Source organism: Erpetoichthys calabaricus, chromosome 2 (genome assembly GCF_900747795.2).
Source record: "Erpetoichthys calabaricus chromosome 2, fErpCal1.3, whole genome shotgun sequence".
NCBI lineage: Eukaryota > Metazoa > Chordata > Cladistia > Polypteriformes > Polypteridae > Erpetoichthys > Erpetoichthys calabaricus.
This window is the reverse complement of record NC_041395.2, coordinates 317,321,049-317,332,299: the sequence shown is the minus strand read 5'-3', so window position 1 is coordinate 317,332,299 and position 11,251 is coordinate 317,321,049. Positions and strand designations below refer to the sequence as shown.

The 11,251-nt window shown below is 39.2% G+C and overlaps 1 protein-coding gene across 1 annotated transcript in view; it reads right to left on the bottom strand.

Annotated features, from left to right (window-relative positions):
• Nucleotides 1-3,503: 3,503 nt before the first annotated feature.
• Nucleotides 3,504-11,251, bottom strand: part of sirt1 (sirtuin 1) — a 39,293-nt gene continuing 31,545 nt past the window's right edge. The window contains exon 9 of the mRNA XM_028795918.2: nucleotides 3,504-3,910. Within this exon, the coding sequence (XP_028651751.1) occupies nucleotides 3,618-3,910 (293 nt within the window). The 3' untranslated portion in view covers nucleotides 3,504-3,617. The remainder of the gene's footprint in view (nucleotides 3,911-11,251) is intronic.

Here is an 11,251-nt window from a genome sequence, read left to right as displayed (position 1 = left end):
GTGGCCCAGCCAGAGCCCAGACTTGAATCCGATTGAACATCTCTGGAGAGATCTTAAAATGGCTGTGCACCGACGCTTCCCATCCAACCTGATGGAGCTTCAGAGGTTCTGCAAAGAGGAATGGGCGAAACTGGCCAAGGATAGGTGTGCCAAGCTTGTGGCATCATATTCAAAAAGACTCGAGGCTGTAATTGCTGCCAAAGGTGCATTGACAAAGTATTGAGCAAAGGCTGTGAATACTTATGTACATGGGATTTCTCAGTTTTTTTACTTTTAATAAATTCGCAAAAACCTCAAGTAAACTTTTTTCACGTAGTCATTATGGGGTGTTGTGTGTAGAATTCTGAGGAAAAAAATGAATTTAATCCATTTTGGAATAAGGCTGTCACATAACGAAATGTGGAAAAAGTGATGCGCTGTGAATACTTTCCAGATGCACTGTATAATACAGATGTCTTATAAATGTAAAAATCATGCAGCTCTGCTTTTGTGAGTGTAGAATAAGAAAAAAAAACAATAGCAGCCAATTAAAATTTGATCAGCGTTATCTCGGATTATGACTCTGGTTGGAACAAAACCCTGACGCCACAGTGGGACGGAGTTTGAGAACCCCTGCTTTATGGGATTCTGTATTTTTTAAACATTAAACACTTGTTTCAACAATTGCAAAGTCACTTAAGTCAGCGTTAGGCCAGAATGGTCAACAACAGGTTACGTATTCTTACGGACCCAGGAATGAAGTAATGGCTTGTGATCTCCCAAATTAATTAGGGCAAGTTAAATTATTTTTTATTCATTTTTAGCACATTGTATTATAAAAAGCCCGATGTTCAATCGCTCATTCAGAATTGCTATTATGACTGCCATGAAGTCGGATGTTTTTCTCCAATAATTAATCGATATATCCGTCTTCGACCTCATCTCTTAGCTCCCACAATGCTATTCAAATTGGAGGTTATAAAATTTCAAACAATTTGTGCAGCATGCGGTGTTTCAGATAAACAGAACTTTTCTAAGTTGTCCGTCAAATTTCAACAAAACGGGTCCCCAGGTAACAGAGAGACGGAGCCGGCGAGTCGCAGTGAAAAGCACAGCTGGAGTCGAACACGAACCGACTTCAGTAATGTCAAGATGCCAGGATAAGTGAAAATATTTGTGAAAATATCTCTCAGCAAATCACTCAATCCAAATGAAATTCAACAGTTATTAGTACTGTAAAATGGGATAAGCGAGTATCTTAAGTGCAGGGAGAAAATTAAGTTTATTAAAATACGGTTTGAGATTTCTTTCCACATAAAACACTGGCTTGTAATATTTCACAGTTGAAAAGCACAGCTAGCTTCACGTAGAGAAAGCCATGTACTGGACACGAGATTTTTATTCTTGTGACATATTTAAACCATGAACTCCTTCAAAAACAAAAAGTACATTAAAGTTGTAAATTTGACAGAAAAATAGAATGTGTTACATTAGCATTTTTGTCTTCTGTTAAAAAAACACACTCGTAAGTATTCCTGTTAAAAAGGATACATGTCAAGACACAGTTTATTGCATTATAATACAAATACATCCTTTGTTATATGGATTTATATAAAGCAAGAAAAGACAAAAAAGGGGTTCGAACCTGACCAAGACGGGAGGACCAAAAAAGTTACACATATCAGTAGGTTAACGAAATCTAGGAAAACAAAAGAAATTCAGGACTGAAAATTTGCTGTGAAGGATTTTTTCCCACCGCTCAAGACAGTGTATATAAATTTTTTCTTTAAATAACACAAAAAAAGTACAAAACATTGCTTCTCAAAATCTGCCAAAATGTCTCAATTTCCATTTTCCCCTAATGGTAAATAAATAGTCTAATTACCTTTAGACTACACAAGACATTGTGTTTAAAAACTTGTGAAAATAATTTAAAGATTGTAATCTTTAGCAGTAAAACAAAAGCTAACCTATCATGCAAGTAGTTTCTGTTTGTACTGCAATTTAATACATTAAAAAGGAAGCAGGAAATAAAATATTAAAAACCTGTCTACCGTTAACGGCTGAACCCCCAAGAGACAACTCTACTTGGCAATCGCAGAACAGAGCTTCGTACTGCATGGCCACATTCAGCAGTGGGCACCTCCGAGAGCTGCTGATGGGTGTCCTGGATGAGATCAGAGACTTGAAGAACCCGGATTTACTCATTTGAACTCAACACATCAATAAAACTACTGGACGTGCCAGTATAAAGTACTTCATGCTGGTGTTAACATTTCGTTTTTAACCAGCTTATACACTAAACTGTTAGGTAGATGCACTTACGTTTTTTAAAAAAGCTCTATTTCTTTTTCAGACTGACAATGTAATGACCCTTTCACAAGCCGCGTGCAAAACTAAACATGATGTCTCACATATATTGTGCCCAAATTTCATTACAAATAGTGTGCCCTGTTCATCAGCATATTTCACTTTCCAAGACAGCATGGCAGAGTTTTTCAGTGGCGCTGCCCCAAGTAAGACCACCTGACTTTCCCTGAGCCTCTTTCTGTGGCTGAGGGACCAGCATCGAAGTGTTTCATGCTGTAGAAGAAGTGCATGGCTTTTAAAATGTTGAAAGCTATTTATATGGTTCTCTATAGTATCTCTTTAAATTCTGTATAAAGGCTTGCATAATTCACATTTTGGCAGTGTAAATGCTTAATGGGAAAGGCGCACTTTAATGCTAGAAGATGAGTTGTACCACAGTGATGGCCATTCCTAAACAACACTTCACAGCCACAAAGAGTTATTAAAAAGCAGGCACGTGTTTCCAAAATACTTTACAGTTCAGACGTAGAAGAAGTTCACAAGGAAATCTCTAGGAGCGTTGCCAAACCTTCTATATACTGCATTTCCACAGGACAGGACAGTATCCATAACGAAAAACTGGAACCGGTATTCCATATATACTTATATATATTCCACAAATTCTCTGCAGCTTTCTGTAAGGCGAAGAACGTCTTCATATTTTACCCCCCCCCCCCCATTCCATCCAAGTGCTGCAAAACACCATTTGCAACTCACTCATGCAGAGGATGCCTTTTCATTGTAGCAAAATACAAAAATAACAATACCAGTTTATACCATAAAAAGTAGCTGCCAGTGAACTGGGTGGGGGAATGCCAGTGTTACGTTCAATGAACTGTAGAGGTTTAAGGAGCAGAAGCAAGAAAGGTGTCTGCACTAGCAACTGAAGTTTGCGTCGTCGAAAATTTTCTTGTTCTTTGGTCTGCCGTTGCTGTTCCCTTTGTCATCCTTTTAATAAGAAGTGTAAGAAGTTTAAAACAGCTGTTGTCGAACAGCATAGTTACAATCAAAACGGGCTTTAAATGATCCAAGTCATGAAATTTACATGCACTGTACCTTGTTGGAAAAAAAATCTGTAAACAAGAGAGAAAAAAAAAAAAAAATAGAAGAAGAATCAAATGGGTAGGGGGGGGGGGGGGGTTTGGGGGGTGTCCGCTTTCTTCTTATTAAAAAAGAAAATAAAAAAGTCCATTGACACTCTTGTACTTCGACAGCAGTAAAGACCACTGCAAATACAGACATTACTAATGCTGGTGGATAGGTAGCAAAGTAAAAGTAGAAACGAGGATTTACCACCTTTGCGTCACATTGTTTATATCCTCAGCTTTAATGTCTACCTGGTTTATTAACTGTTCTTTTCTATCGTTTGTGTCTTTATTAAACTCTCCTTTGTTATCCCTCATACAGTCCTCTCCATCTGAGCACTCGTCTCCGATGCTCTCGTCCTCCACTTCCTCTCCAACACTGCAACAGGAGTCTTCACTGTGGCTAACACAAGAACTTGAATCGTCCTCGGAATTTGAATAGACTTCAGCTCCATGAAAAATGTAGTGATTTGGTGCTTGGAACAGATATTGAGAATCTGAAAAGTGAACAAACAAACAAACGGGAATCAGATATTCAAAAATGACAGACTTGACACATTAAGATGCACCATTTACTATAAATTTTAGCAACTGGTAGAGAGGCGCTGATTGGACAATTACCACAACTCTAATGCACATATCAGTTTATATACAGTTACATTAAAATGTTATCCAGGTGATACCAAACCAAAAAAACAAAACAAAAAAAAAAAAAACACAAAGTATTTAAAAAACCAAACAAACAAACAAAGGGGACTCTGCCCCCTGCTCGCTTTGCTCACCCACCCCCAGGTTTGGTTTACCGGATGTACAATTTAAAGAGATTGTTACATATGCATTATTTTCACTTTTACTTTAAAATTATAGTAAAAACAATATTTGGAATTAACTTTTCTTCAAGATCGCATTGAATTTTGATTCCATGTTTGGACTTGCATCGTAACAAAGCAACGTACAACTGCCTGTGAGTGGATATCGTTTCTCTCTAATAAATAAAACTACTTTTTCGAATGTTTGTCCATGCTCTTTCTTCTTCGCTTTGTCGTTGACATGTCGTTTAGAACGTATAAAATTATTGTCCTGATAAAATTTATAGAAGAGCGGAGAGTGCAGGAATTGTCTCTGTCAAAAGCATTCACACGATTGAGGTTAGAGGACCGTGGTCTTGCTTGAAAATAGTTGTAAGTAGGGCGTGAGTTGAAAGAATCTCATGTTAAAAGTCTCCATCTCACAGGAATTCATACCACATCAACATTTTTTGAATCTTTTCATTCTCACTGGAAACACAAATTATACGATCTACAAGTCTCTGACTTAAAGTTTAAATCCAAACAATATCTTCAATCTCTTTTCTCTGTTCCGTAATTTCAGAGTAATAATTTCCGTTTGTTGGCGCTAATGCGATCTTTCCTATCCTTTTTTTGAGACTTTTGAATTTTCATACTTCCATTATCTCAGACCTGCTCTGCATGAGTATCACGCCAAAATTGTTTTAATTCTTTGTCGTTCTACTTTGTCATCTACTCTGTCCTTTATTTCCGGCCCCGGGTGTGATTAAATCTCTTTCTCGTGGGACGGATAAGTAATTCTGAGAAAATCACGCCTTGTATCCTTCCAAGATTTTTTTTATATAATAATAGAGACAAGTTCTGCATTCTCTCTCCTCCCTTAATTAGAGTAATTTGTCTGAAAGCTCATTTTTTCTAGAAATTGTCCCACACTGCCCACTTTGCATTTACTCTCTTAACTTCATTCTCAAACCTCTATTGCAGGCCCAGTCATGCACACACCCACACGTGGGCCAATTTAGACTTGCGAGTGACACTGAAGAACACATTTTTCAGATATTCTGCATCCTGAAAAGTGTGTTTATGATAAACGGCTTCATGCTGAAAACACATTACTGCAGATTGACTGTATCAGGTAGGAATGTGGGGAAAAAAGAAAATAACTTATTGAATTTGTGTTTATTCACTTCAATCATGCTAAAAAAATTTTCGGCCGGTTTTAGTGTGTACTCATCATCTGATGCTTCTCATTTCAGTGTTAAAATAATAGTGGGCCAGCAGTGATTGATTGATAGATAGATAGATAGATAGATAGATAGGCAGGCTGCCTGCCACTCGTGGAGGCGCCTGAGTCATGACTTATGTCGTTACTGACTGTACAAAAGATTACCTCGGGGGGAAAAACACAACAGTGAATGCAAAAATTCATCTTTAGCAAAATGTTGCACTTCATGATTTTAGAACATCTTTGAATTTCTTTAAACGAGCAGATCTTCAAGCCACTTGTCACTGATGACATATCCGATTTGCGGACTAACAAAAATGCCTTCTTTAAGCTTGGCATCAGTTACTTGTGGAAACATCTGTCTCAAACATTGAAATCCTTTGGCTTCCTTGTTAATTGCTTATAGGAGTTTTTCATTAGTTTCAGTTTTATATGAAGAAGAGGAGGCAAAACACATAAATCAAATTTTTGACCCAACAAAGGTGACAAACTTGTGTCTCTTTGGAGAGGCCTTTTCTTTAATGTAATGGGAGTCTTTCACATGGCTGTCCCATTCATAACTGAAACAATAGTTAGTATATCTGAGCCACATTTCTAGTCACAGCGCCACCAGCTTTAGTTCACCACAGATGTTTCATTTGTAGTTGTACTGTACATGAACACTTATGACAGGAAATCACAAAAATAGATTCTTGCAATAGACTTTCCTATCATTACCGTTTTAAGAGTAATTTGTGATCAGCAGGCCAAAATATATCCAAAAGTGTTCTAGTAACAATCTTTATTGTCCAGTGTTACCTATCTAGCATGTTTTTTGAGACGGTCAGAGGAAAATCCATGCATAAATGAGGGTGGAGAGCAACTAGGGCAGAATAACCCGATCCATGAGGTGGTAGCAGCACACACTGTGCTGCCCACCACAAATCTGATTATTCCGAGCCACGATAAATATGATATACAGCACAATCCATTTAAGGTACACTAGAAAGTTGATTTTCAATTAATTTAATAGAAACTAGGGGGCTTCACTCACCCCTCCCACCCCCTGCGCTATGTGCCAGCCACTTCACATCTCTGCCACTCACGTTGTGAAGAGGGTTGCTGAACGCACACCAAGGAAACGCAAATCGCTCCTCTGACACCCCCTCTTAAAACGGTGATACAATAGGAAACTTTTTTTTTTTTTAACCTCCTCTTGCTGCTGCTGCCGTGCTGCGTGATCTGCATTTCACGCGGCGCACTTCTGTCATATCACCTGTGTCCATATATTTGGTCTCTTTTTGCTTTTACCTTTTCATCAGTATCGCATTGAATTTTGATTCAGTGTTTGGAATTACATTGTGACAAAGCACTGTGTCATTGCCTGTGACTGAATATCATTTCTTTCTCTCTGCAAGAAATGTGTCTGACATAACCACGCAGGACTTTTCCAAATCTGTTTGTATAAGCTCTTGTCCTGCAGGGCTTATGGTCCCGGGCGTGGTTACATTGCTTGGCACAAAGACTCATCTCGCAAGACGTGAAAGGGTCTCTGAGACAATCACGTCTCGTATCCTTCCAAGATTGAGAGATGAATGTGCAAAAAACCCGATGATTCAGCTGAAGCATACATTATTTTTAAACAAATTAAAAGCGGAATATGAATAAATAAAATTCTCGACTCTTGGCAAGAAATGTCTCATCATTAAAATGTTAGGATTTTACACAGCACTGAATCAAAACTAGATATAACTACAGGTTCTTGCTAACAAGCACTCCTAGATCTACTTTTATTCTGGCTACAGTGTAAAGTTGTGTCAGAACACATTACACCTTTGTGTTAATATCTTTAACTTGTACTGTTTTTCACCACCCATTTTCTGGATTGCTCATTGTGCCAGAATGCGATCTGTGCCATTTCCCTAATAAGCTGTGGCACTTAACCTTCAGATATGCTCTGTTCCATTCCATCTTCATCACCCATTGCATGGCTGCAGTCAGGTCCTAATCTGGGATCCCGAGTTGTTTGTCATGTGGTGGGGTGCAGCAATGCGCTGTATCGGCACATGCTCCTAACCCCTTTCAAGCAACTTTACTGTGTTGGAGATTGATTTTTAAATGGATAAACTTGCCATTTGGCCCATCACAATGACAAAGTGGAAACATGGTTTTCAGAAAGGTTTGAAAAGTTATATTAAAAATTAAAAAACTGAAATCTCTTATTCATATAAGGCCCAGTCGACACGGGCGTTCAATTCTTGGTTAAATGAATGTGCTCCGAGAGATGTAAGCGCTTAAGCTGCGTTTTGCAGCGGCGCTTAATTGACTTCAATATGACGTTACATTCGCATTTGTTTGTAAACACCAACTTGCAGCCCAGATTGCAGTTGTGTGTGTTTTCCAGTGGGGGGTAATTATCAGGCAGTCTAGAAAGTTTTTAACTTATGGGGTTAGAGGTTCATCCTTCATTGGATTCACAAAATATGTTTGTTGCCTGCTTTTGTTAAAAATCCTCCTGATACAACGACGTAAGCAGAGAAAACAAAGCCGCCACTACTGGATTAACCCTGACTGCACAGCATGTGTGTAACCTATGAAGACATGCAAAAAGAAAAAGCTTGTACAAATACTACATGCCAGTCAGCCAATATGAGAGTGATTGTTAGCCCCCAAGAAGCCACCTTGAAGTAAGCAAATATACAGTACTCGCGTATGCACTCCCCCACCGGCATTAATTATCCGTAGTAGATAAAGTTACGTCATTAGCACAAACCGTCCTGCGGTGGGTTGGCACCCTGCCCGGGATTGGTTCCTGCCTTGTGCCCTGTGTTGGCTGGGATAGGCTCCGGCAGAACCTTGTGACCCTGTGTTCGGATTCAGCGGGTTGGATAATGGATGGATGGATTAGCACAAACCAGTTTCGAATTCTCCATTATCATTTTGATGATATGTGTCAATATGTGTGTGTATGTAATCATGGGACATGTCCAGTCCTCCAGAACCTTAAATGAATGACATGTAAACGCAATACAGACGATTTCTTTGCGTTCATCGCGATTTTGGCAGAAATTGACACCAAGAAAAAGCTGAATGCAATGATTTTTTGATGCCATCCAAATGCACATCTGTGTCCAAGCACAAGTGGTGAAAGCCCGTATGGACTGTCCAATTCGCTGCAATAAGCAGAAAAATACTTGGCTTTCCATACACGCTCACCTGATGCTACAGATGGCAGAAAAGCGCTCAGTTCAGACAGGGCCCAAGTGTTCAAACCCTTTGCTGTGGCACTCCAACCAGTGATCAGGTTGCAAATTGAATTGAATGGACTTTGTTTAGAATGGCACTCACATACAGGTGTATATAAGGACAAAACCCAAGCCATGAAGTCTAACAAACTCTTTTGCAATTAAATTGTGGATGTATACAGTAAATCAGGGCAAGCTGATAAAAGCATTTCTAAAATTTTCAGTGATTCCAGGAGCCCAGTGGCCACAATAATTGTGAAATATAACAAGATTGAAACCACTAGAACTCTTCCTAGAACTGACTGCCAAACTAAGCAATCCGAGAAGAGGAGCCTTAGTCATGGGGGTAAAAAAAATTCCCAATGGTTACTCTAACAGAGCTTCAGAAGTCCTTTGCTGCAATGAGAGAACCATCAATCAGGTATTTTTGGTAAAGTGAATAAATCCCACTTGGAGTATGCCAGACAGCAGGAAGAGATATTCTGAGAAGATAAAAATTTAACTTAGATTGAACTTCAACCTCAAGGGGCCGCTCTGTATACGGGACATGGACGGAACCTGCTCCACATTGCACGAGACTTCAGCCTTGGGGGCCAGTTTATCAGCACAACAAAAACCCAAAGCATACAGCCTAAACACTGGAGTCTGACTGTATGTTAAGTGGCTAAGCCAAGCCCAGACTTAAACCCCATATAGCATCTGTGGATAGACCTGAAAATGGCAGTTTACAGATGCTTCCCATGTAATTTAATGGAGCTTGAGATGATCTGCCAGGAAGAATGGGATAAACTGTCCAAATCCATTTATGCAAAGCTTTAGTCCTGCTCAAGAGGATCTGAAGCTGTAACTGCTACCTAATGGGCTTCAACCAAGTACTGAATTATGGCACTGAATGCTTACATGAATGACAAATTTTTTAAATGTTTTCACTTTGTGATTAGGATTATTGAGTGTAAATTGACAGGCAAAAATCAGGAGTGTGCTCCCCTCGACTTTCTCATATACTGAGATAGAGGAAAAGATCATCAGAGCAACTTGTAGTTGTGCAATATTTCTCAAATACCATATCTGTTTGTTTCCCATCATAAGTAATTGATAATCAATACATAATCATTAATCTATTTATAATCAAGCTTTATATTAAAATATTTTCGCACTTAGGAAGGTCGAAAACAATGGTGGAAATTTTTCATGATTACATATGCATTACCTAGATTACGGGCAAAGTAAAAAGAGTTGGTCACCTAAAAACATAGAAAAAGTGTTCGTCTTATATATTTGTTCCAATAAATTGCTATAGGTAAAACTGCATTTAGTTACATTTACCCTAGGTTCTTGTCTATAAGCCGGACTCGTGTATAAGCCGGAGACCAAAAATCATACGAATTTTTAAAATAAAATCTTATCATAGATAAGCCGGACTCATGGATAAGCAGAACGTATTATAACCTATAACTAATAGAAGAGAGGGAGGTCAGTGGTCTCACTCGCACCCATTTAATTTCTTTAAGAGGGGAGAGAGTGTGAGATATTGGCGTCTCTCTCACTCCCCGCATGGCGCGGCCGGAGCGCGTTCTTTCTGCTCTGGGCGTCGCCGAGTCAACACGCGCGCGTAGCGGTCATTTAAATTGTGATTTTATATGTAAGCATATTTAAATATACATCACGGATTTTTTGCTGGTTCGCGGATTTCTGCGGACAATGGGTCTTTTAATTTCTGGTACATGCTTCCTCAGTTGGTTTGCCCAGTTGATTTCATACAAGGGACGCTATTGGCAGATGGCTGAGAAGCTAGATTGCTTACTTTTCTCTCTCTCTTGCGCTGACTATCTGTGATCCTGACGTATGGGGATTGAGCAGGGGGGCTGTTCGCACACCTAGACGATACGGACGCTCGTCTAAAAATGCTGAAAGATTATCTTCACGTTGCTATCTTTTGTAAAGCTGATTCCTGAAACGACATGCTGCACGGTGCTTCGCATACTTAAAAGCTCAAAGGGCACGTATTGATTTTTGACTGAAAAACAATCTCTCTCTCTCTCTCTCTCTCGACGGAGGGGGTGTCAGCTGCCGCCTTCAACAGCTTTGTGCCGTGGTGCTTCGCATACTTAAAAGTCAAACAGCACCATTTATGTGTTTGCTACAGATTGTTTTCTCTATCTATGTGACATTCTGTGCTCCTGACACACACACACACACACCTTTGAAGAGGAAGATATGTTTGCATTCTTTTAATTGTGAGACTGAACTGTTATCTCTGTCTTGTCATGGAGCACAGTTTAAACTTTTGAAAAAGAGACAAATGTTTGTTTGCAGTGTTTGAATAACGTTCCTGTCTCTCTACAACCTCCTGTGTTTCTGCGCAAATCTGTGACCCAAGCATGACAATATAAAAATAACCATATAAACATATGGTTTCTACTTCGCGGATTTTCTTATTTTGCGGGTGGCTCTGGAACGCAACCCCCGCGATGGAGGAGGGATTACTGTACAAATGTGGCTCATTCTTTCAAAGACAGTGGAGTGTATCAGTATATGAACTGAGATACAATCTTGAGCCGAGAATAAACTGATGGGATTGAATTTTTGAATTTAAGAGAG